At 35.0% G+C, this 27,892-nt stretch overlaps 1 protein-coding gene across 1 annotated transcript; it reads left to right on the top strand.

The window, feature by feature from the left end:
• Positions 1-843: 843 nt before the first annotated feature.
• LOC142336614 (uncharacterized) lies at positions 844-26,147 on the top strand. The gene is made up of 5 exons (XM_075385525.1): positions 844-957; positions 11,737-11,943; positions 21,987-22,100; positions 25,403-25,587; positions 25,928-26,147. The coding sequence occupies exons 1-5, from the start codon at positions 901-903 to the stop codon at positions 26,145-26,147; spliced, it is 783 nt and encodes a 260-aa protein (XP_075241640.1). The 5' UTR covers positions 844-900.
• The last annotated feature ends 1,745 nt before the right edge of the window (positions 26,148-27,892 follow it).

Raw genomic sequence — 27,892 nt, 5'->3', positions numbered from 1 at the left:
TCTTGCCAAGGGTTGGTCTTGGGTATGTTTGTTCTAGCTCAGTGTCGGCCTTGGGTCTGTTCACCTCCAATTGAGGTTGACTAAAATCTGTTCGGTCAGACCCTTGCCTAAATTTGGGTCTGTTCGGTCTGAAACCCATGTCTGCGACCGAAGTCCGTATGGTCCATATCCGTTCTTAGTCGAGGACCTAATCCTGTAATACATTGCTAACTATTACAATCAAGACTGCGCATAGTATTTTATTTAATAATGTATTACATTGCACCAAAGAAACAAAATTACGTTAATTTTTAGAAATCTAGTGATTACGGGCCTCAGCGGACCGCTGTCCATTGCCAAGCTGTGGGATGTAATTCGGAGACTGCGGGCTGTTAATAGCGTGAAGTGAACAATTGAACAAGCTGGAAGTGAACAAGCTGGAAGTGAAAAAGCGCGTCCTCAAAACAGCAGTCTTATGCATTAACAATTTTGTAAATTTTGTGCCACTTACTTGGCTGCCTTAACTTAGCGTCCCTAGGTTTGTCACTGGCAAAGTTTGCAATCACTGCTATCTTACTGAGCACCTGTTGTTAGGAAGATATTTATTACTTCACGAAAATTCCATTCATCCACTATTGTGCAGTTACGAACAGCGTACAAGGTTCATTTAAAACTGCGGCGTTAAAATGACTTACGAGTGCAGTAGCTTTTGTGTCATCAGCATTGCTATCCCGACCATAAGTCTCTTGGGCAACTATAGTCATGTGTTCTAGCATATAGTATAACTTAACACACGTGAGCTTAACTTTTCCTCTTTTTGCGGTCAAAAGATATATAACAATTGACTCCATATAGACATCAAAAATTATAAGTAATTTGACTTTAATCGACGATATATAGTGTCTATATGTGAATTATAGTATGCCGCCGGAAAAGGGTAAATCAAAAAAGAAAAAGTGTGGTGGACCCCTAAAAACCGTAAGTAATGCTGAAATATAACAGCCAGAAACAGAAGCCATAAATCCTTTATCAACTTGTTGTGACTTCGTTATTTTAACTTTTTTGTCAAATCGTCTAAAAGTGTTAAAATTTTGCTTTGTTCGTTGATTGCTTTCTCAATATGCCAAGTCTATATGAAATATCAAAAATAAGTTAGTATCCGACAAAAAGTGCCACCTAAAAATGATGAATTTTTTAAAAAATACTAGCGTAGGTGAACACTGGAGCCAAAATTTCAGAAAGTTACTATACAAGAAAGGTTAAAAACATTGTAACTATAACTCTGTACGATTTTAATTTTGACGCTCAATTTTCCTCAGAAATAGGCACGATTAAAGGAAATTCTAGTATCACTCAACTGTAGCAGTCGAAAAACTGTATGTACACCTCTAAGCAATCAAAGCCTGAGAACACTATTCTCTTATATATAGCACTAACTTCACTAACTGTAGTTGGTCTTGTAGTTGAAGTAGTGCACGCTATGTGTATCCTCAATACCTTGACTCCGGTGTTAACTCTATTTAACATCGTTATAATTGACGTTTATCTCCAGTGTTATATAGAGTCGGTTAGTCTGAGAGGACTAGGTAAGCCTACTTTGCGCGCAGAAACAAGAAGCCCTAACTCTATATACATTAAGGCTGTAAAATGAGCCCACATCGGGTCTGCCTCAAATAGTGCGACCAGTGAGTTAACGAACACTACTGTAAAAATAACTCACACAAAACACAACCCCTTTTCTTAAGAAAGAAACTTAGAGCTGGCTTTTGTACCTTATATCCATATAAACACTTAAATTTACAGAAAAACAGAAACACAATCCTAATAAAAATAACACAAAATAACGAACTAACACAACAGTACAAAATACTACCTGAAATGAGCCGTCAAAATGGCCAAGCATCATCACAATTGGACACACACTGTCCGATGAACTACAGTTAGCTGTTTATAGACAAGAGAAGAAACGCTTGATAGCTGACATCAATCTCTTTGAAATCCCATAATTTTAAAACGCAGATAAGCTAAACCTATTACTAAAAACAGCACAATAACTAAATTACCACTTTTTGGTATTGATCAACAGCAGGTTCTCTCTATGCCAAAAAAGGCTTCACAAGTCTTTAGAATCGGTTTTCTTTCATACATCATAGATATGTAAGTAAGTCAACTCACAAAAAGCACAATTATTTTTACATGTGATCCTCTTACAGATAGATATACCACACTTATTTATAACACTTTATTTAATCCACTAACAGAATATTATTCAATTTCCTTTAGGTCATGTTTTCTCAGCCGAGAAATTGTTAGCAGAAAAATACAACCATTTAAATGGAAAGATATCCTAGTACTGCAATATATTTATGATACGATTTGGTTTCCGGAACAGTTTGTAACTATTACAGAAATGCCGTCTGAAATCATACAACAATTGAAAATCTATCTTTCACAAATTCAACCGCGAAATCATAATTCCAAAAATCAACCCTTTACATTTACAAATAGCATAGATAACACAAATACATACCTGGAAGTGCCACCAACTGAACAAAATATGGACATGATAGTACACTCGCAACCCAAGGATAAAAAATCAATTGCACCCACCGAAACTGATTTTTCTTCCACATTAGACAACGGAACACTATTTTTGTCTCACACAATAAATACTCTATTAATAATAGATTTAGAAAACAATAATAATAAAGATACAAATAACAACAATAATAATTATGAAAACTAAAGAAACCAACAACCGACATTCAACTGAACAAACACATGGTTCAGATCAATTGAATACAACTCTCACAATATTTAGTTATGACACAACGCTGCCTCGCTTAAAAAGACAATCCTCAATCCACTTTAACACTAAACCAGTAATTTTAAATACTTCCACTCAACCCTCATCAACAACCCACCAAAATGTTCGATTATCTCAACAGCAGGTAAGTAATTTTCACAAAATAACCAGCAAAAAACAAAGGTTAAGACGCCATTTTATTTGCAAGCACCATCAACACAAACACCTTTAGCGGTTGAGAAAAGGAAAACGCAACTGGTTTACCCCTCCTAAGGCGTCTCAGTACCTAGGCAACAGTCTTTACGACCACTTGATTGTTTTGATCCCACATACACTTCAGAAGGTTTCCTAAATGCTATCACAGCAAATATGGTAAAAACAGCAGGATCAGATCAGATTGACTCACCGCATGAATCCTGGATTCTTACGAATCGTCATGATACAAACAGCCTCAATAGGCCCTGCACGAACAATGGTAATCATATTTACCACTGTACATCAAAAAGAACTGGCAATTTTTTTGCCGAGAAATTCAAAAAGCATTTGATAGCCAACAACCATGAATACGGCCGAAATTACTCATCGAAAGCATAACATGCGCTTCAGACGAAGAGAACACAACACTAGCTCTTCGAACTGTTGAAAAAATGGCTAGCAAATTGTTTGTTAATGACGCTCCAGATATGAGAAATACAGAAATGAATAACCCACTAGTCAAGGCACTAGATCCACAACTAGCACGAATAGCTCTAAAAACACAAATCAACAGCATTTGAACCACAACATCCATTGATCAGCTAGCAGAAAAAAACATAATCAAAACATCTACAGACAAAGAAAATCTCACCGTTGCTGATATCCGCGTTATGGATCTAGACTTAGCTTATGAGATCAAGGTAGTACAACACGAGTACTCAAAGTATCTACATTTTATAGGCAAAACCATTATTCCTAAAGATTTGATGAAAATGTGAACGATCGGCAAACAGTAGATCTATTGGCCTGAAAAGAGGCACACAAAACCACTAGATAAATCTGATTTTCAGAAACGGACATTTAACAAAGCCATGAAAGGAAAGAAAAGATCCCAAATAAACAAGTCACCTCAATTATTTTTTCTGGTAAACCACCACCATATCCTTACCGCTCAGGGAGCAGAATTAGGAATATTCGAGATACTTGTCGAGACCAAATCCTCAATAGAACTTCCAATGTAAACGCTAAGACATATTATGGAATTAATAACCTTAAACCACCAAACCAATTGTGCTCAGCATACCCGAGAACACAAAAATTTTAAAATAACAAATCAAATTAAAAAGACAATTATACAAATAACTCTATAGCACAATCACCTAAAGATACCAGAGATGGAAATTGTCATACACAACAATTGACATGGAATCGTCCTAGAAATGTACGAAAATAGATTAACTCATTTTAGACCAAGAACAAACAGAGAATACAACGTCTCACATTGAACACACCAAAACCAAAAACGTTTCAGGAAGACAACTTCTCGACTAACAATTCAGTGACTTAGTCTCGGAAGTCAACCAAGAAACACAAGACAAACTTTTCAGAAGAATGTTACACTCTCACTGAAGAATACTTTTTTTCGACGTCTTGTACAAGTATTAATTGGATATTACCCTTTACGTTATATACGCAACAGTCAAGTAGTCACACTGGAACAATATTGCCACCACATTGTGAATTTGACTTTTTAGTAGAGTCAGGAGATACACTCAATGTACTCAATTAAAATACTTGGACTGAAATATAAGAATATCACAAATTTCAACTAAAAACATCTACACTTGTACTCACTTTGGCAAATAATACTAAGTTACAGTCGCAAGGAACAATAACACTTGATTTATATCCTGAGGAAATGGAACACCGTAAACACCCAAACACAGTTTTCACAATAACGTTTCAATCATCAAACACGAAACATAACGTTGTCGCAAAACCGTTCATAGAAAAGAACGTGGAATCCATAAAAAGTTCTTCTCATATATTAGAGATAAAACATAACTATGAAAAAAGATTACGAATCATTAACAAAACCACCGCTATATTTTTTGCAATTATTTCCAGTTTTCGGAGATTACACTCTATATTTTCAACCATTTGAACACCGTATACTAACTTATTCATTCACAGCATTTGAAAGTAGGAGTAGCTACACAAATGATCCTCCACTATTCCAATCTGAGTTCTCACATTTAACACTGCACAAAAATATGTTCTTCTCTATAATAAATAATAATAACCTAGAATATCTTTTCCAATCTTTCATACAATATTTAACCCAAAATCTTTTACACCACCAACTCACACTCATTAAGGGACTTATTGGCAATGCGCAGCAAGATATCTCACTAATAGCTTTCGCTTTCCAGACCACAATTATTGTATTGATGAACGCACAGAATTAATGGATGTTTACACAGCAAACTACCAAAAACATGGCATATCAGCGACACCTAAAATTGTTTTTGTTTATGTTCAACAAAACAACTAGAGCAAGAATATGAAACACAATAAAAAACCTTTCACACACGATTTGATACATAACTGTTCACAGAAACAAAGAAAATCTTTCTCTGAATGTTTAATTTTGAGCACACAAGACTGAATAAAGAACAATTTGAACTATTAGAGCAACTCTTGATTTACTACAAATGCTGTTCAGCAACTTCTATGAATTTGATGTAGGCATACTCAAGGTAGAATTAAACCTATCTTTGAAAACTACAGCAGTTTTTAAAAATCAACGTGCCATACGTATCCCTTTACAATTACATGAAAGAGTACAACATCTACGCGATATCTTCATAAATTTTGATTTAATTGTACTTGTAAACACAGATTCACTCACTACAGGAAATTCATTTTTTTACCCCTGTAATGGAACCTTAAAAAAGGGGAGTCACCAAAAATCGTATAAGATGCCCGTCAATTAAACACAATGATCGACGAGACAAAGTGCAGCTGACCCAAAGAGCCAATACAAATTATACTAACACTGATTAAAGGACCGGTTTTCTCAATAGCCGACATGAATAGTGCATATAATCAAGTGCCACTAGCCTTAACAAACGTTAACAATTTTTGTCATTGCCTGACAAAAATATTGTTTTACACAATTTTTCTAACAGCCTAGCCCCGATCATATCATTTATGAGCAGTCTATTAAAACCACTCATTTGCCGAAAATAAATCATCACGTACTTAGACAATGTCTTCAAACAAGACTACAACAGACACAATGTTACAAAGTTTAGATAGATACCATCAAATTCTCAAAGCGGAAAATCTTTAAATTGCATCAGAAAAATTCCTTTTATTTTGGAAGCAGCGAAATTATTAGGACATCAGAATAAAAATAACCACGTTCATGCACTAGAATCAAAAATCAATAGATTTCTAAATCAACAGCCACCGAAAAATAAAAAAAAACAAAGCCTTGTTGGATTTCTCAAACTTATCTCAAAACACATATAGAATTTACAAAAAAAATCCAGGCCATTTTATCTTCAACTTAAAGATTCAGCCAATTTTAAATCAACGCCATAATTACAACAGACTTTTTATAGAGTCAAAAATAACTTACAAATGGCACAGACCGCCTCGCTATTCATAACTCAGAAAAACCGTTTTAAACCGGTGTCTCAGTCTAAGTTATTGGTGCTGCCTTGTTTGCAAAAAACCAATTCGGGAAAAAGAAATTAATATATGCGAGGCCAAGACTCTTTTCCACAACAGAACTTCAGCTTTCCGCTATCTTGCGAAAATGTTCCGCAAAAATTTCCGTACTCTCAGAATGCGAATTTTTTTTACAAGGTTCACAACACACTATTATTATATACAAACATCACAAAACCCCCTCTCTTCATATTCACAAAAAATTGCCGAATCACAGGGTTTACGAATTCTAATTTATTTTGATGAGTTTTCTAAACTTACACTTTGTTTGGACGGAAGGGAAAACCCTCTCACTTCCAGATTAATTGAATCATTCACAAACTACGACAGCATAGGACAAACAGAACTGGAAAACAGTGAAAAAACGAGACTCAATTAAATTTTTCATTACAAATAATCATCAACCACCACCAACACAGTGTCACTATGATGTAACAAAGGAAAACTTTACAAACAGCACTACAGACTCAAATATAGAATCAAAACATTTTTTGAAACAGTCACAGATAATGAAACTAACTCTGGACACCACCATAATTGACATATATACCCTGACCGCTTTCAAGACCATCTTTATGATGAGTCAGCACTCTCTCGTTTTAGAGAAATTACCAAATCTATTTACAAATATAATGAGGATTGCCCTTATTACGCTACATAATATCAAGATTTTTTTATTCAATAAAAGGAAGCTTTAAAATTTGCCACAGTGAAACCCTCTGCTGAATTCAAAGATTTTCACATGACTATACCTAAAAATGCACTCCCTACACTAAGGTAAACATTCGAAATGGTTATTTTATACCAAAAAAATCATCAGTGTGTCGAATATAAAAAAAATACAAATTTTTCGGCAAATAAATTTTGTTGACGCAGTACATCCAAACGTAAAAATAGATGAATAACTTGATTATATGATTAGTAAATTATTGCTGGTTAGACCACACGAGTCTATCTATTTATAAAAACACTTTGCAATCTCGATCGCGATTTAAGACAAACCGCATTTAATCTATTCACTCAAAAGTTTTCTCTTGTTGAATATATAAGCACAGGTCAAAGAAACACTGGTCTTTCTTTCAATGCAAAATTGTCTCATCACCTCTCTATGCACTCGATGACCAATGCTTCGGAAGAGTACCCGTCTATTATCAAAATAAACCACAATTTGTAGATCAAGTAACATGTAAAACTTTTCCCGGGTCCATTAAAGCACCTTGTACAGCTGATAATTTTGACCAGCAAATCACATTTTACGCGGATAGCGATGAGTCATATCGCCCAATCAAAACGCAAAATAATTTAAAAATAAGCACACCCGACGAATTTGAACAGCGCTTAACACAAATTAATTTTTAACGTCCAACAACATGGCAAAAAACTGGACAAACTCTATAGATAAAAAGATATTAAATCAATCAGTAGAAGACGCCGCGGAGAACATTGAAGTTGCACAAGCAGTTAACTTTGCAGATCTTCAACGCAAATCTTAACTACAAACTTAACTTTCACAGTTACAAAACCAGTACACAAACTATTTCTAAAAACTGTATATCAACGGCAAAAAATTTACACGACGCCACCCTGATTGGCGTGATCAAATCAAAAGAAACTATATAAAAAAATCCTTTATTGGAATCTTTGGATGCCCTAAGTAAGTGTTGAACAAAATAGCCATAATATGGTGAGCTTTTATTTTGCTACAAGGTCTTTTTGGTCTATTTCGTAGCGTTTTCAACGCATATAACTTGATTTCTTTTCTAGAACAAAGTAATTAATTACCAAAAATAATCACATCAGGATTTTTTGGAGTATTCCCACAAACCATTTTCGACTTTAAAAATTACAAGCAACCATCACCTAAGAATTGAATGCGAAGACACTCCTCCTTCGATAGCAACACTCCACACTCTGAAACCGAATTGAATCTCTTACACAGAAAGTTTGAAAACTTCTATAAAAATTTTCACCTCAAGTACACCATAACTCTAACAAACATAAAGCTTCAACTCTTACCACTTCAATCTATGAATGCTTTGAGTTACCAGTGGAAAATATGCCAAAACCTGACGTTAGTTTACAACATATTCACACCTTTAGTCCTATTAAACGCAAACTCTCACATGATGTTTCAGTCTCTCAAATTTCGTTCGAGGATTATCTTGAACACCAGTAAAACCCAGAAGGACTCATTTTAAATTTCTCAAGCACTTGTAATTAAACACTAGCATTCCTTAAGTGACACCACAGCCGTCAATGCTACCCCTCAGGATGGAAGCTCACCGATGCCTCCAAATGACAAGCCGACAGAGTTTGATCTCGTCATGTGGGACGTCAACGACATTCTTTCTTCACCCTTGAAGCCGCTGGTGCTGCTCCCTCCGGTACCACAGCCCTTTTCCGAGATGCAGACGCCAGCCCTTTTCACGACGGCCCAAGCCTCTCCAGAGCCATATTTTGTAGATGTGGCGACATAATCTCGGGGGAAACCAATGCTTTCAACCACCACTTCTTCCTTGTCACCAGGGGAGCTGCCCCTTTTCATTGGCAGCAACACCGGCTCCGCAACAGTCACTGTAGAACCACTCAGTTCGTCACGAGAACTGCTCCTACAGGGGCAACAACCACCACAACCTACGGAGCAGCCACAAAAACCACCAGAGGTTTGCTCTTGGGCAGATGAGGTGGCAGCGGAACAATCGAACGCCCAGAACGGTAGTCCCAAACTGCGTCTAATATGGAAAAGTGCTTGGCCCTCATCCTCGCTCTCAGCCGCTCGCCTTACTCCAACAGTGATTCCCAAACGGGCATTAACAAGCTTTTATCAACCACGATACAGAGTTCCCAGTTTCTCCACCACGACCGCAGCCGTCCTTCCCTCAACGCCCTCCTTAAAATTTGCAACGGACAACTACTTGTTCACAAATACCTTAACACGAAGACACCCCCGGCGATCACACACGAGATTTACCCCTTTCGTGTCTCACCGGCGGTAGCACATGCGTCACAAACTTTCGCTAGATACACAATTAGCCCACCAGGAAGCCCACAACCCTCATCTTCTAAAGCAAATGCTAAACCCTTTGTGCCGACACAAAGCACTTTTCATCAACCACCTGGCCCTAGCTTCAGTTCCATTAGTTTACAAATCCTCTGGGTATCAAGACGGAACATGGATTGCATTTCCCGGAGAGGATTAACCACGTCTCTAAACCTCCACAACACACAGTGAAAACCACAGCCAGCTCTTGCTCCCTCGGCCAATTTGAAATTGAGTACGTGGACGAAGGGCGTGACAAAGATCTTCCTCTCCAGTGTGCTCACTTTCTGATGAATTCGCGTTTCATAGAATGCTTTTGGCACAACTCGATATACTTTTTGCTCTGGCCGATCGCCTGAACAATTATCTCAACATCATCTTTACCAGAGATGTCACTCCTCGTCGTTTATACCAAAAACACAATCTTTTATATCTACAGTTTGGTTTTTAACATCCCAAGCATATAGATGTAACGAACCAAACTCACAATGTAAATCAGACGAAAAATTTGCACACCATACATAACTATATGTATGTCCAACACCACTTTCACCGGTCCAATCCCTTTATGCACGTGAATTCCAGATTACAGTTCGCGAACACTGAAATCATCTCTCCCTACTATCTTATTTACAGTTATATCGTTAACCACAACTAATGTGCAGAGACGCTACGAAACTTTGACCCAATCAAGAACTAATTTATTTTCATCCCACTCTACGCCAAAATGCACAGACTGATCCTTGTGCCAACCGAATATCTGCAGTGTTTAGTAGGAGATCCCACGAAGTGCGTGTATGGGCACACTTCCAACCTCCTCAACCGAGACTGGATTGCGGACAAAATGGCGAATCGAGAGGCGACACCGGAGTTGCAGCCGCGTTACAATACTGACTTGTACCCCGAGGTCTCGCCGCTTGTTTTGCACGGGACACATTGAGTTCCAGTGTCGCTAGAGGGCACAGTCCCACCAATAGGGTCACTGCCCCAACAGGATGAAAACACTCTGCTCTTCAAGAGCTTATTCAGCAGGCAGTAAACTTATAAAGTTTATAGAGTTAAGTAGCTCACACGGTAACTAATGTTGGATTTCTACCAGAAAGCAAGATGGTAAGTCCGCTCGAAGCAAACCTAGTACATTGGTGATGAACAGAAATCTCCTTGTACAACCGACAGAGACTACAGGCTACGAACGATCCAACAATATGAAAAAAATTCTCACTACAAGACAGTGGGAGACAGTTCATTAACAGGACTGACGTTACTGGCCAGCACACTCTGCAACTGGCACCCTTATTGGTTCCACACCTGAATGAGGATCCTTCACTGACGACTATAGCACAACTTCACTTGACAGGGACCTCAGACAACGACACACGCCACCGACTCCATCATACTACGAGGATGGCACATCCAACCTATTTCAGCTACAACTCACAAGTACGGATTAAAACTCTAAACCCCGGATGGATGTAGCGGTCGAAATACTGAATGTGCACCTCTAACGAATCAGAGACTGAGAAGACACTATTTTATTATTTATAGCATAAACTTCTCTAACTGTAGTCAGTCTTGTTGTTAAAGTAGTGTCCGCTATCTGTATCCTCAATACCTTGACTCTGATGTTAACTCTATTTTATATCGTTATAATTGACGTTTATCTTCAGTGTTTTATAGAGTCGGTTAGTGTGAGAGGACTAGGTAAGCCTACTTTGCGCACAGAAATAAGTAGCCCCAGCTCTTTATACCTTAAGGCTGTAAAAGCAGCCCACATCGGGTCTGCCTTACAACTGAATCAGTCCTTCCATTATGCCAGATCATGCCATTTTGCCAAGAACTGGTAGTCGAAATCTAAGTATTGGCACAGTTTACTTGTTACTAGGCACTTAAAATAACTCGACTAGGGTTACTGGTTATTTCGCTCAGAGCCCTCCCCCCCCACACCTCGATCCCGCCGTTTATTATGACCTCCACTTGAGAATTTTTAGAATATATTTATTGTATATTTTCCGATTGTGCTCCACTCTTCCCCAAGTGGACGCACCTAATTTTTATGTAACTCTCCCAGACGCGCGTGCCATACATTTACGTAGTGATTTACTATTTTGTAACTATAGTAAATCACTATGTAAATATATGGCACGCTTTGTAACTGGGGGCCAGCAACGGAAGCTTTACCTCATGTTGCATTTTACAGGAATTAGCGTGGCTTGTATTCCTGGTGCCAGAGCAAGTGATGGTCAATTTCTTTGGTCTAGTTACAGAAAAAGTTATTTGCAAGCAACCCAGAGTTTGTATCCTGACATATGTTTCCACAATCATTCTCTTCGCATTGTTAGCTATATTTCTGGGCAACTGGGAGCTCACATCTGTATTCGATGCCTACATGCCTACAACTGCAAAGGTAGGCTGATATGTTATGATCAGCATAACATTTCTACAATGAATTTTTTTTGCACTGAAAAGAAACATGGTAACAGTTACCATGACATGTATTCATGGCAAGTTGACATTTTGCTGCTGATTAGCTGCAGCAGATTGCTACGAAAGTTGAACATAAACTGTGCCAAAACTAAAATTCAATAACTAAGTATAAGTCTAGAAGGTAAATCTAGCGGCCCTTTCTCACCCTTGTTTTTCTAAAATTAGGAACGGTTAACCTCATTTAGAGCCCTTCAACGTCTTGCGATCTTCTATTTCATTATTTAGTGCACTCATTGGCGATATTAAATTCTCCAAATATAGTTCTACAAGAAAATTGTCTGTTTTTGAAGAGTGGTATTTGTTATTCTTCCAGTTTCCGATTGTTTTGCGTGAACGACTGTAAATGGAATGAGTCAGGGCTGCTGTACATTCTATAAAGATGCCCGTATCCAAATTACCCCCCCCCCCTGATTACCCCCAATCTGATGTAAAAGTAGGGGTAATGGTCTATGGGGGGGGGGGATAAAATGATGTAAGAGTAGGTGGGTAATGGGGGTAATCGGGGGAATTTTCAGACTTTACCCCCCAAAAAAACCCAAAAGTAATTTTAGGGGGTAAAACGATGTATGATTAGGGGGATAATGAGGAGTAAGGGGGGAATTGTTAGATTTTCACCCCTAATTTGCTAAAAATTCCCCCGATTATCCCCTTAATTTTAAACCTTTTTGGGGTAGTAGTTCGACACGGGTGACAAGAGTACCTCCGGAAAAAAATGCCGATTAAATCATGCCAGCTTTTGGTAAGATGCAGTGTAATTTCATTTCCACTCAAAATCTCTGCAACATTATCATTTTAAAACTCTTATAGAGTAGAGCAAAAAATGGTCTAATCAGAGTCACAGTAAGCACAAATTAAGTTTCACGACGATTTTTCTATAAATGAGTTTCCGAAGGGAAAAATCTAGTCAAGAAAATATATTTCAGGCAGCCATTATAGCATTTCGACTAACTAAAATCAATAATTGATCTCCAATGAAGTTTGAAGCAATTATTATAGACAACTCGAAGAGGAGTATTGGACAAGTGTCGTTTTTACAAATCGAAAAGGAGTATTGGTTTTCTTGCTTTTTTAAACAGCCGTACAATTTTTTCAAGCTCCGTTTTGGTCTAAGAATCGAAGTGAGCAAAATTGCCGTCTGAATTAAATTTTTTAGCAATAGAAGATTTTTATTTACTCAAGACGTTGAATGAATTACTTTTTGACTTTCAAAAGTGTTTTGAGAGAATGATGCGTATAAGGAGCAGTTTTAGCCGTTTTTCGTTCATTTGGCTCATGTTTTTTTATATGTTAGCCTTTTTTGTAGATATAATTCTTGATCGCGATAATCCTCTGAAATGCTTAATACAGTGTTTTTGAGTGCCTATCAATGCGGTTCAAGTGCACAATCGGCAAATATTTCTCATATTTTTAAAGTTAATTGTAGCTTTCTTTGGATTAATTTCTTTATTTGGAACTTTGTTTAGACTTCTTTTGTACTCAATGTTTATGACAACTCCCTTTTCGTAATTCAAGCAATGTTTTTTGTATTTCCTTGTAATTCCTGTTTTTAATATCAGGCGTTCTTGTTTTATGAAATTTTACACATGAATTCATATTTTGTGGGCTTGTCCAATTTTGCTAATTTTTTGTTATTATGGTTTGATTTGCAAAAATAAATATTTCAGTGCACTGTCAGGGACTTTAATTTTGTTATATTGGTCTTTTCTGGTTTTAGAGTTAAGTATTTGAAACTCAAGTAAAATTTTTTCGTAATAACGATTTTTAACAACCCTATGGATTTTTTGTCTAAATTTTTGACGATTCAAATCTTGGAATTCGGATTTCTTTCTTTTACTTTGTCGGGAGGATGGCCATATACTATTGTTGAACCTAAAATGCTTAAGATATAAAAAAAAATTTGTTTATCCGCTTAATTGATTTCACTTTGATTTTCAACTTCCAAAATTACGAAGATGACTTTTTGTTACAGTTTGTGCGTAGCCTACGAACTCTTGATTTTGGCACATTTTTAATCTAACAATTATGCAAGCTGAGTTTTAGCCACAAGTGAAGTTTAATTGCTTTGTCTTTATGAGCCGTAAAAAAGAAATGCCAAATTTTAACTTTTATTGTTTTTACTTTTATATATATGTATTTTTTTTATTTGCAATTGATTTCATTTGAAATAATGCAGCTCTGAGAAAAAATTTTGTCCATCATTTATTTTCTGTGACTGATATATAGGAGTTAAATGACTGATATTTGTTTTATGTGAAATTTTTTATGTTAGATTTGGTAATAAACAATTTTTGAACGTTATTCTTTCCTTTCTTTTTTTCCTGAAAGAGTTAACTTTTGCTAAACTTTGAACTCTTTTTTAACAGATATTGCGAACAGGATAGCAGTAATTTTAAAACTTTTTGAAAGGTTGTGACGCCAAAAAGAGAAATTTATCGCTTTCTTGTGACCTAATTACATTTTAATTTTTATTTTCTAATGATGCAGTTCAAATTCTAAGATTGTTATCTACCTTATGCTTCTAAAATTTGGGTTTTAGATGCCTCATTCACTTTTTTGTTTTTTTTTCTATAATATTTACAAGTTGCCTCTAATCAGAACAAGTTTCGTAGCCTATTTTGACTAGCCTGTTCTTTTGTGAACTATTTAATACCCCTATTTGCTAAAAAAAAACAATCTTTTGGCTGTATGTGACCTTGCAATATAAAGCAGTCATTATATTTTTCTTGTTTCATTTTATTAAGTTTTTTTGAGAGCTTATTTATTATTGAACTGACTCAAAAATAAATTTTAACTCTCTTGAGTAGTTAAAGTAGTAAATTTTGGCTCGACGCTTTGAACTTATGTTCTAGGATATTCTTTGAATTTGGTGACTTTTTCACACTTTAGCTCCTCATTTAGTTCCAAAATAAGGTTCGTTGATTAAACTTTTCTGAGCTAAAAGAATACAGAGACATTCAGCTGAGTGATTAATTCTGAGGCTGCGAACCTGGACGTACAGGTTTGAAAATCAGGGGATCGTCGAAGGTTTCTGCACCCATAAAAATTTTTCGATCGGGTAAAATGTTTGTGAAATTTTTCGATCGAACGTTTGTCGGGTTAGAATTCTAAGTCAATCCTATGAAGCGGGAAAAAATCTACTCAAAAAAAATTAAATCAAATAGTATCAGCTTTTCAAATTGGACAAAATTCATTGAGTACAACATTTTTGTTTAATTAATTAGTCAAATAATAAACTTTTCAGCTCACTGTTTAGGCAGATTAAATTAAAATTTGAAAAGTCTCACAAAAGTGGGTCATTTGGTCAGTCAGCAATCGCTTAGGCAGGCAGATCACTTTGAAATACAGAGATCGGTCCTAAAAAACAGAACCTGTGGAGGTTATCAGAAAAATGAAAGAAACCTGTGATTTTTCTCTATTTTCAAATTTAGGCAGAACATTTTTACTTAAAACTGTAACTTAATAAATTTAGCAAAGAGTCCAAGAAACCAATTTGAATTAAGAAAGCTTGAAGAGAACCTTTATCTGACTCTTAACATTTTTTGAGGAACAAATCACGAGCTCATTTCTGCACTCAAGAAAAATACAAAAAGCGAGCCAGGTTTAATTCAACGCATGTCCCAACTTTCAGTCAGATTTTTTGTTTTCCCTGGCACTTTCAATCAGCTAAAAAATGCTTTGAGGGCGCAAATTCAATCCAATTTTAAATCGCACTTCAAAACAAAAAAACTTGGTTTTGATTTGTTGATAAAGTCACCATAATAAATAATTAAGTTGAATTGAGTTTTGTTTGATTGCGTTTAAATTTTACTGCAAAAATTAATTTTGACGACATGCAAAAGTATACAACAAAATTTAACGATTTCTGTTACAGTTCTATTGTTAACATTAAACCCGAACGCTAAAAAGATACAGCGTACATGCTACACAATTCAGAGTTTTAATTGATTTTGACTACTCTAAATTCATGATAAAAAAATAAATTCTATAAGGTATATCCAAAGTAATGTATGAAATTAAAGATTTTTATATTAGATCACTACAATTTTTTCAATTTGCTTATTGCTGGTAGAAAACCCTCTGTGTTTTTGATCCTAATAGTTCCAGTCCATCTTGTAAAAAATCTTTTTCACTTTTCGATATCAGTTTAATATCAAATCTTGCTTATACCAAAATGTAACCGCATAATTAATTCTTCCACGCAAAATTTCTCTGGTTTGTATTTTAATTTTTTTTATTGGAAAAATATTTATTTTTTTAATATCTTTTTCTCAAAAAAAATGTTATTTACAAAATACCTGACGCAGAAATCCACTTCAATTTTAAAAGCTGACAACTAATTTCAGAATTGCATCCAAGGGAATGAAATTAACAGTTTTAGTGGAGTGCATTTAATTTAAGGTTCTCCAATTCAAGGGTGTACTGATTAATAATTTAACAACCAAAATTTAGCTTGATTTGTAAAAGCTGACACCAGAAAAAAAGTCTACGCTGTGAACGAAATTAGGTTGAGGTGCCCTTTATTGATTAGAAATGTTTCCATACAAATTTCAACGATGATCAATTACGCCCAGTACATTTTGGACTACGATCAAATACAGTTTGGCTTGTAATCAAATCATTGCAAGTTCTTCGTCAAGCCATTGCTTGTTTCTTCAACCCTATTTTCTTTAGGTTAAGAAATATTTAGGATAGAAAATCAGGTTTTTATTGGCCTTTGAAAACAATTTGTAGCTTGATCTTTTTATGTCATGCTAATGTTGCTGCTTGTAGTGGTGGTTACAACGGCCTCATTTAGGCTTAGTTTTTATGACCAAAATTTTAAATTAACATAACTATTGTTAAGAAAAATCAAAACTTAAATTAATGCGTTGGCAAAAATTAGACATTTCGTATTTTTCAACTGGAAAGTTTTGGCCCAAATATTTTCATTCATGTTACGTTTTGGTTCAACCCCAGATTTTGGTTCAAATTGAACTCCATTTATGTCTGTTGAATTTTTTTCAAACAAAAACTTTTTCTGGTTTAAATTTCAAATGTTTTAAAAGTTTCTATAATTAGAAATTAATTACACATTTGTATCAGCTTCTGAAAATCTTCCAAAAAAAGCTGAGAATTTGAAAATTTTTTCTTCGTTTTTGAGCCACCATTCAAGCAATGGTTCAATAATATTAAAATTAGATTGAATCCCACGCGCATATATTTTTAACTGAGTTTACTTAAAACGGAAGATAACTGAATTTAGTTCAAAAAACAATATGAACTGATTTCATTATAAAAGGAGTTTTTTAAAATAAAATCTGTCTTTACTACCGGCAAGATTTATTTACCCATAAAAATGTTATCGCCGAAAAATTGAAATACTGAAAATATTTATTTTTTTGAAACTTTTTTCAGGAAAAAAGTTATTTCCAGAATAGATGACCAAAAGGCCTCTCCAATTTTAAAAACTTACAATTATTTTTTGACTTGCATCCAAGGAAAAAAAATAATAGAGTATATTGGAGTGCATTAAATTTAATGTTCTCCAATTCAAGAATGTATTCATTATTAAATATTTTAACCACCAAAACTTAGCTTGATTTGTCAAAGCTGACATCAGAAAAAAAAACTCTATTCTGAGAAAGAAATTAGGTTGTGGTGCTCTTTAATGATTAGAAAATTTTCCATGCAAATTTCAACCATGATCAGTTACGCCCAGTACATTTTGGACTATGATCAAACACAGATTGGCTCGTAATCAAAAGATTGCAAGTTCTTCGCGTTTAAATAGTAAACCATAAGAAAAACTGTGATCTTACGATGAAATTCACTTTTTTCTGACAAACTGATTTTTCGTTCTAGAAATTGTCAGATTAAGCAAAGCACTCCAATTTAAACTGTTGCTGGATATTTTCAAAACTCAAAGCGAAGATATGAGGAAAGTATTTTTTTTGTGTGTGCAATAGATTTAAGGATCTCTCATATCAATGCGTGATAATGTTTTCCAAATCAGAATTATAAGAAACCAAAATATTTCTTGGTTTTTAAATCTCTGATTGCGCAATCGAAGTTGTCATGGAAGCGCAAAAGTTGGTTGGAAAAATTGAGTACCAATATTTTTTTTAAATCATGGCTTAGCTACCAAATCAAACCGTTGTTACTTACTAACTATTACGTGTGTTTATTTCCATATTTAGATTAAATCATGGCTTAGCTAACGAATCAAATCATTGTTACTATCACGGGTGTTTACTACCATTTTTCATCATAGAAAAATTTGCGGGAGTTTTCAAAGACACGATCTTGTTGGTAACAGATGTCTGTTCTGAGTAAAAGAGCTGAGGTGCTCTTTGATCATCAAAACCATACAAGCAAAACTTAGAATTGATCATATACATGTAGAGCATAATCAGCAATGATGTGACATACCTTGGCTTCTTTTCAAAACTGTGCTCCTTTTAAACTCATTTTCTGTCAAACCATTCAGACACTAATCTGCCATGATCAGACACATTCAAAAAGAAATTAGCCTTGAGCATTTTTAAAGTATGATAATTTCTTCTGAAGTGCTCTGTCACTTCAAACTTTTTTCTGAATGGTTTGCCTAAAAACCAGTAAATTTTTGATAATCATCATTTCATCATGATTAAAACTATGTTTAGCTCGTTTTTTGAAGGTTACAATGGCCTCATTTAGGCTTAGTTTTTATGACCAAAACTTTAAATTAACATAACTATTGTTAAGAGAAATCAAAACTTAAATTATTGCGGTGGCAAAAATTAGACATTTCGTATTTTTCAACTGGAACGTTTTGGCCCAAATATTTTCATTCATGTTACGTTTTGGTTCAACCCCAGATTTTGGTTCAAATTGAACTCCATTTATGTCATTTGAATTTTTTCCAAACAAAAACTTTTTTTGGTTTAAATTTCAAATTTTTAAAAAGTTTCTATATTTAGAAATTAATTACACATTTGCATCAGCTTCTGAAAATCTTCCAAAAAGAGCTGAGAATTTGAAAATTTGTTCTACGTTTTTGAGCAACCATTCAAGCATTGGTTCAATAATAATAAAATTGGATTGAAACCCACGCGCATATATTTTTAGCTGAGTTTACTTAAAACGGAAGATAACTGAATTTAGTTTAAAAAACAATATGAACTGATTTCATTATAAAAGGAGTTTTTTAGAATAAAATCTGTTTTTACTACCGGCAAGATTTATTTACCCATAAAAATGTTATCGCCGAAAAATTGAAATACTGAAAATTATTTAATTTTTTGAAATTTTTTTTCAGGAAAAAAGTTATTTCCAGAATAGATGACCAAAAAGGCCTCCCCAATTTTAAAAGCTGACAATTATTTTTTGAGTTGCATCCAAGGAAAAAAAATAATAGAGTATATTGGAGTGCATTAAATTTAATGTTCTCCAATTCAAGAATGTATTCATTATTAAATATTTTAACCACCAAAAACTTAGCTTGATTTGTCAAAGCTGACACCAGAAAAAAACTCTAATCTGAGAAAGAAATTAATTGTGGTGCTCTTTAATGATCAGAAAATTTTTCATGCAAATTTCAACCATGATCAGTTACGCTCAGTATATTTTGGACTACGATCAAACACAGATTGGCTCGTAATCAAAAGATTGCAAGTTCTTCGCGTTTAAATAGTAAACCATAAGAATAACTGTGATCTTACGATCAAATTCACTTTTTCTGACAAACTGATTTTTCGTTCTAGAAATTGTCAGATTAAGCAAAGCACTCCAATTTAAACTGTTGCTGGATATTTTCAAAACTCGAAGCGACGATATGAAGAAAATATTTTTTTGTATGTGCAATAGATTTAAGGATCTCTCATATCAATGCGTGATAATGTTATCCAGATCAGAATTATAAGAAACCAAAATTTTTTTGGTTTTTAAATCTCTGATTGCGGAATCGAAGTTGTCATGGAAGCGCAAAAGTTGGTTGGAAAAATTGAGTACCAATATTTTTTTTTAAATCATGGCTTAGCTACCAAATCAAACCGTTGTTACTTACTAACTATTACGTGTGTTTATTTCCATATTTAGATTAAATCATGGCTTAGCTACCGAATCAAATCATTGTTACTATCACGGGTGATTAGTACCATTTTTCATCATAGAAAAATTTGCGGGAGTTTTCAAAGACACGATCTTGTTGGTAACAGATGTCTTTTCTGAGTAAAAGAGCTGAGGTGCTCTTTGATCATCAAAACCATACAAGCAAAACTTAGAATTGATCATATACATGTAGAGCATAATCAGCAATGATGTGACATACCTTGGCTTCTTTTCAAAACTGTGCTCCTTTTAAACTCATTTTCTGTCAAGCCATTCAGACACTAATCTGCCATGATCAGACACATTCAAAAAGAAATCAGCCTTGAGCATTTTTAAAGTATGATAATTTCTTCTGAGGTGCTCTGTCACTTCAAACTTTTTTCTGAATGGTTTGCCTAAAAACCAGGAAAGTTCTGATAATCATCATGTCTTCATGATTAAAACTATCTTTAGCTCGTTTTCTGAAGTTTGTTTCATGTTTGGCCCATTTTGACAACTTTGCTCGTTTCTAGCTTATTTTTAGACAAGTTCCTGAAGACAATATCTACTATGGCTCTGATCTAAAAAAAATTGAATTAAAACTTTCATTTCTTTTTTTAATGAATTGGTCGATTGCAATATACTTTCTTCGATATAGAAATCTGGATGTTAGTTAAAAGAATCCCGATTTTGGAGTAGAGAATAGCAATTTTCTATTTTTTTGTTCTTCCAAAATTTCCATCTAATTTTGGGCCATATATAAAACTACGACTAGCTAACAGTCCAGTTGTTTTTGTGTTGCGCTGCGGTACAAAACTTCAGTTTTTTGCTTAGCATCAGTGTATTTTATTGCTGCAATAAGCTACTTCCTGTATAAGGTGCAATCAAAATACTGACTAAATTTTGCTTTGAAATATTTTCTTTTCTATTAAAAGAAAAACAATCAAATCATTGAATAAAGAAACTTTTGCGTACTAATAATCAAACATTAGGCACTTTATGGCTTCATGTGCTTAATAAAAGCGAAGTTTCCCTCCCCTTTGTGGGTTTTTAATTCATTGATTATTAACGAGCAGCTCAAATTGTATGCCTAACCTATCCTTAACCGAGTGCTTTTAATCACTCTGGTTGAAAATTTGTGCAGAATCTGAATTCATGCAAATCTCAACTAATCCATTAAAATGAAAAAAAAATATTAAAAGAAATTTTTTTTTGTCAGGAACATGACTTTTTTCATCTTTTTTCAACTATTTAGAAATTAATTACAATTTTGTATCAATTTTTCAAAAAAAAATCCGAAAAACAGCTGAGAATTTGAAGATTTTTTCTACGCTTTTGAACAACCATTCATGCAATGGTTCAGTAATAATAAAACTGGATTGAATCCCACGCGCATATATTTTTAACTGGGTTTAATTAAAACGGAAGATGAACTGAATTTAATTTGAAAAACAATATGAACTGATTTCATTATAAAAGGGGTTATTTAGAATACCACCTGTCTCCATCATCAGCAAGATTTAATCACCCATTAAAAATGTTATCGCCGAAAGTTTTTGACATCAATCAAAATTATAAACGTATCTTGTAAGGTTCTGCAAAAACATTGCCGGATTACGCCTATTTTATTAGAGTATTGCATAAACATTCTTGTAGGATATTACATATCATCACCTCATCTAACACTATTGATATCAAAGGCTAACCTATGAGAAAATATACACTTCCTTCTGCAAGTGTCTTAAAAGCTGTCTTCTTGTGTATAATGGATTTAGGGTGCATCAGGAACTGGAAATTCAATTTTAAAGACAGACGAAAACAAATAATAGTTTTGACCTTTGCTTTGGACTAAGCTGTTTTTGATTTATTAAATAATTGCTCAAACAAGGCATTAACTTGAAGTTTTGTTATTTAAAGGAACGCACCAGCAGAGAAGAAGGAATAAAAGACAGTTGGGCTCAGGAAATTGCTATCACTATTAGTTCTCTCAGGTCTGTAAAGACTTATGAAAAGACAATGCTCGACAGAAATGTACAATGAAAAGACCATACTCAAATCATTTGAGCTAAAAGATTTACGCTGGACTTTAAGATATTTCAGACTTTAGCTAGACTCAGATTTTTCGCCAAAAAGACTTCAGCTGGACCAAACAAAGTCGATTTAAAATCTCTTCATGTGTCCTTCATCGGTCTTTCCATAAGTCTCCTTTTTGACATCAAAATTTTACGCGCAACATTGCATATAACGTAGTCAATATGAAAGCTCCTTCATCCTTTACGATTCAGAAGAACCACAAATCCCTCAAAAATCTGCGTTATTTTTTTAAATAGTTGATAATTTTGCGAGGGAACATAAACTGAATAACGCCGAACTTTTGTCATGGCTGTTAGGAATAGGCCAATACACTTAAGCTGGTTGGTTTCATTGAATCAGGTAATTTAGTAATATACTCAAGCTGCCATTACTCCTTATCTTAAGATTTGACAAAACTCTTTCATTGGAGAACTTTGGACGAAATTCATTGGAGCAGACCGAAAATATGCTGCAACATTGAACAAGGAGAAGATCGAGATACATTCAGTTCAACATGCCATCAGATGGGAGTTCAAAGCGCCAGCAGCACCCCATTTTGTGGGAGCGATCAGACAGAAATTACAAGAAAGCAATCTATGCGGTGTTGGGGAACCGATCGAATAGGGAAGACGTGTTTCAACAAAAGACGTGTTGAGCAGACGTTGAATGCCAGGCCATTGACACAAGTGAGATCTGATAGAAGCTATTTGATAGCTTTTATCCTAAACCACTTTCTGCTTGAAAAAAACATGTCTACTTTATTTACCAAGCGCAGAGCAACTTGTCGATCATCGGAAACTCTTTCGACAAAAACAAGCTTACTCGAATCTTTTCTGGGAAGAGCTCCGAAACGATTTTTTGAAAACTTTAAATGAACGCAAAAATGGAATCGCTAATCACGCAGAAACCGTCTCCAAGACGCTAGGTTGTTTGGTCAAAGACAGTGACAAACGAGGGTTTTAAAAATTAAGTCGTGTTACAGAAACCATCGCGGGTTCTGACAGCGAATTGGTCAGCAACGATTCCGAGGAAAGATTGAGTCAACAGGCGGCTTTTCTCCAGTACTGCCAATTGGCGAAGATGTTTTCACGAAAGAAAGCAGGTTAAACTCAGAAAATTTTCCTCAGCCTTGAGATCACCGATGCTTGACCAAGGCCGGAAAGGCCGTCTTCTTGAACGGTTTTCTGGTGACAGCCATGAAAATTTCATCTCCTGGGTAAATTAACCCGCCACTAATGCATAACTTGCTGCTCCTTGGAATATTAAAACTTTCTATTTGTCTATAGTTATCTATTTAAAAATAATTTAAAATCATTAAAGGCGTCGTAATTTGGTAGCTGGAATTGCAATCAAGTTATGACGCCAGACAATTCAAAAACTTAATTGTGTTACATTTTACAAATTTCAGATTATGCGTCGGGTTATTAAGTCTTTGTAAGACAATTTATCAGCTTCTGATAAGATCTTACACAATAAAAGTTGACTTTTGTCAGATCTTATGATAAGAGCTTATCATAAGATCTTAGTTGATAAAATTTCCACCCGACAAAAAATGTTTATCGTGTAAAATCTTATGAAAGTCTACCAGGATCTTTTTAGACAAACATTCGGAAATCTATGACTCATCTTTTTTAGAAAAGTTTTATCATTTTTTATACGATGAAAAATCTTTAGGTATGGTATAAGCTTCAAATTGAACACAAAGCAGAGTTGTTTTCAAAAGCTAGCCAAAAAGCTAGAGCATGCAATACTTAACTGTCAGAGCCACTATGAAAATAGTACCTTGTGTTGTTTTTTGAAACATATAAGATGTTGTGAAAAAAGTTATTCGAGTATCAATTGCTCTCTTTGAAGCGGTGATTATCCAGTTAGACTAAACAAAATCAAGCAAACTTTTTGAAGACCAAAACTATCTTGGACTGCTAACTTGAGCCATAGTATCTAGTTGAGCCTCAGAAAAAAAACTTCCGCCAAAATAATTTCAACAAACATTTTTTCGTTTCAAAATTGATTAGTAGACTGATTCTTTTTAACTTTCATAGGAACTTGACTACGTTAAAGGGCATTATTGAAATCATTAAGAAATGTCTTATCAGATCATTCATGATAAAAATTCTGCCCTATGTGAACTAATATCGTGTAAGATCTGATAAGATATTTGGAGATCGTATAAGATAACAGTTCAGCAAAAGTGAATTACTGTCTTATGAAATCTGATAAATATCGTATCAGATCTTGCACAATTGAGGCTCAAGTAGGACTGGATTTTTATTGAGTAAGGCCCGATAAGATCCCATGCTATAAGAATTTCTGGTCGGCATCTTATCAAATCCTACCGATTAAAAATTCCAGAATCGCTGGGTTTTGATGAAATATGCTAAAATAACGGGCTATAACAAATTTTTCTGTTGAGAACTTATCAGTTCTTATACGATAAAAATCTCTTTTTAATAGTATGTTCTTCAAGCTGAAGACCATTCAGAGTTGCTTTCAAGCAGTAGCCAAAAAACTACAGCTTGCAACAATTAATTGTCAGAGCAACAAAGAGAAAATTATCCTCTGTTGTCTTCTGAAACTTAAAAGATATTGTGAAAAAATTTATTTGAGCATTAAATTTTTCTGAAGCGCTGATAATCCAACTAGGCTATAAAAATTTTTCACAGAACAAAATATTCTTGGACTGCTAAGTTGAGCCATAGTACCCAGTTCAGAATAAAACTACCACCAAAATAGACTCAACAAACATTTTTTTGTTTCATAATTGGTTAGTTGACCGATTGTTTTTAACTTTCATGGGATCTTGACTTTGTTATACGGCTATATTGAAATCAATAAAAAAATGTCTCACCAGATCATAAAATTATCATACTCTTTTTGTGTAAGATCTGATAAGATACTTATGAGATCTCATAAAATAACAATCCAGCGAAAATTAATAATCATATTACAAAATCTGATAATTGTCTTATCAGATCTTGCACGGTTAAATTTCACGTAGGGCAGGATTTTTGTCGTGTGAAACCAGATAAACATTTCACGATAGACTTTTGATCGGCATCTTATCAGATCCTTCACAATAGAAATTCCAGAATCACTGGGTTTTGCTGAAGAGACAGAAATATTTAAAATATTGGGCTTTACGCTATACACAAAATCTGTGTTGAAACTTTATTTTTTTTCCGACGCAAAGATCAAATACATTTATTTCCCTCAAATTTATGATGAAATAACGGGCATTGATAGCAATTTGGTTTTATCAGTTCCTAATATTCACAAATCAAACAAAGCCTTTGAAATCAGAAGTACCTAAGAAGCAGTACTTGAGGGCATTTGTCTATGACGTCAGGATAGGCACGGACGCTGAGCAACTTGCCCTCATGCGGGGTCTCAAATTTCTGTGCCGGCTGGTGCTGCATTACAAGGCTTCCAATGGGTTCTCATACGAGTTAGTAATCCAAAAAGAGCTCTACCCAGGTGGAGGCCCCCGTTCATAATGACTAATGAAAATACCCACCCAGGTTAATTCTTTTTTCCTCGATAAAACAATTCCTTGCCTGTGTACGTTTGGAAGCACCATATCCCTGTACGCGTTCAATAAAGATCTGTGTCATGAGCTTGATCAAATGCATATCTGGGTATCGTCACCCTTAAAAAAGAAATAATTTGTCTTTAGTTCTCAATTGTTTCTCTACAGTGAAAGTTGCTGAACAAGTTATTTCAAATATGAAAAATAAGTGTGAAAAATGTGCATATTGCATATTCCATATTTGGATAATTCTTTATAGATCCCTGGATAAGAATGCCCGGGTAGCGCCAGGAGATAGTCACTGGATTCGGTACACTCAGCCTTACCTCTGCTCAGTAGTGGAAGAATTTGCAGAAGCGGAAAAGTTGACTCATTCAATTGCCCATTTGCCAGGAGTACCCAACCCCAGCACATTTCCACTCGGAGTGGACCCTGGCCTAATTAAGGAGGGTACAAAACAGGGTTTTTCCAGTCTCTGAAATAACGAGGTGAAAAGTTCAAACCAATCTAAGTTGAATTGCCAAAAGTTTATTAGGAGATTGTTGCCAAAAGTTTAAGACGATTATTTTTAAAGACAACACAAAATTACTTTTGACGTCATTTGTTTAAAAAACTGATTCGTTAGGTAATCATTACACGTGTTGAGAAAGACCGACAATAACGATGTAAGAAGCGTCGTTTTTTGTCGATTTTTGTAGGTTTCATCGGTTTTACTTGTAAGAAGTGTTGGTTTTTGACGGTTTTTGTCGGTTTCTGTCGGTTTTGTCGGACTCATCGGTTTTGCTGGTAAGAAGCGTCGGCTTTTGTCGGCTTTGTCGAAATCGTCAGTATTGCTGTAAGGAGCGCCGGCTTCATAACTGTATAGATAAATGTATACATAAATGTAATAGAGTCATCATCCAGCTCTCCCGGGTCCAGGTGTCACCGCTAAAAATCGCTAGAAGAATTAAAATTTGCGGTGAATTTAGATAACCGACAATTTCTTATGTTTGAATCCGACGAAATTTTCAACACGGGTAGGTATCATTACCATGCGCTAGAGATGCCGAATAAGTTAGCTCCATTTGTTCTATGCTGCTTCGTAGATTTCAATTACAAAAATGTAGGCTTTACTTTTATGTTTGGTGTTTCGTAAGTAGCGTCTTGAATTCAAAACTAGACGCCCATATAAAAACGATATTAAGAAAAGCCAAATGCTAACATGATGAGCTTGATATAATATAAACCAAATGGGCTGCAAAGTGCAACAGACATTTTTTGTCATCAAACTGGTCAACCAAAAGAACATCGTCTTTCGTCTTTCCATAAACATCGGCTTTCTGCAAGTCATCAAATTGCACTCGTTGCTAGTTGATGCATGTTACAGTGAATGCCTTAGGAACTACGGAATATAGCCCTGATTGCATCAATTGTTCATGATTACAACGGTTTCCCGTAAATTAATCAGGTATAAGTTTTGTATAAAATTGACAGTGTTTCCCACGATGAGGTCCTCGACCCAAGACAGTTATTGGACAGACGTGTAGAAGCATCAAATGAAGTTGTATATTTTTCCTTTCATCTTGTTGCAAGAGAAATGAATATGAGATTTTTTAAATCAAAATAGTTAAAAAACTGTCCATTTGAAGGCCAATGCAAATATCAGAATTTAGTTTGATGAAGTAGTCTATCATCTAGAAGTAGATGTTGGTTACCAATGATGGCTGTTATTTTGAAAAAGAGTAGTTGCAGAAGACATTTAAACATTTTGCAGAGGACTGGCTTCTCTTTTGGCTGGACCTCTAGGTGTTGAATGTGGGTATCGCACAGAACAAACTCGCCCAAATGTGTTATTGGCCAGACCAAACAGACCAAAATTAGGGAATAGATCAGACCAGACAGACCTAAATGTGGCCATACCGAACAGACCAAAATTGCCATTGGCCAGACGGAAGGTGCGACCCAAATTTTTCCAGACCAAGCAGCTGGGTGCAAGGACCGTCTGTCCGCGGCCCAAGTTGGTCTGGCCAATAGCTCTCTTTAGTCGCGAACCTCATACAGGGTTGATGATTTCTGTACGGTTAACATGCAACAAAAATCGGTTATAAGGCCAAAAATTAGAGGTGTTGACATCAAAATTGACATCAATGATGACAACATGTAGAATTAAGGATAAATTGATTTAACAGATAATATTCCTTGTAAGGAAAGTGCTCATCTAATGAGCAAATTTAATTGCTCTCAA

This window comes from Convolutriloba macropyga, chromosome 3 (assembly GCF_964194025.1).
Source record: "Convolutriloba macropyga chromosome 3, txConMacr16.3, whole genome shotgun sequence".
Lineage (NCBI taxonomy): Eukaryota > Metazoa > Xenacoelomorpha > Acoela > Convolutidae > Convolutriloba > Convolutriloba macropyga.
This window is presented reverse-complemented; position numbering and strand designations above follow the sequence as displayed.

Excerpts from the sequence above, each read along its gene's own strand:
- LOC142336614 (XM_075385525.1), top strand. The coding sequence starts at position 901 with ATGCCGCCGGAAAAGGGTAAATCAAAAAAGAAAAAGTGTGGTGGACCC. Across the intron at positions 11,944-21,986 it reads ACATGCCTACAACTGCAAAG|GAACGCACCAGCAGAGAAGA; the intron begins GTAGGCTGATAT and ends TGTTATTTAAAG. Across the intron at positions 22,101-25,402 it reads AGACAATGCTCGACAGAAAT|TTCCTAATATTCACAAATCA; the intron begins GTACAATGAAAA and ends TGGTTTTATCAG.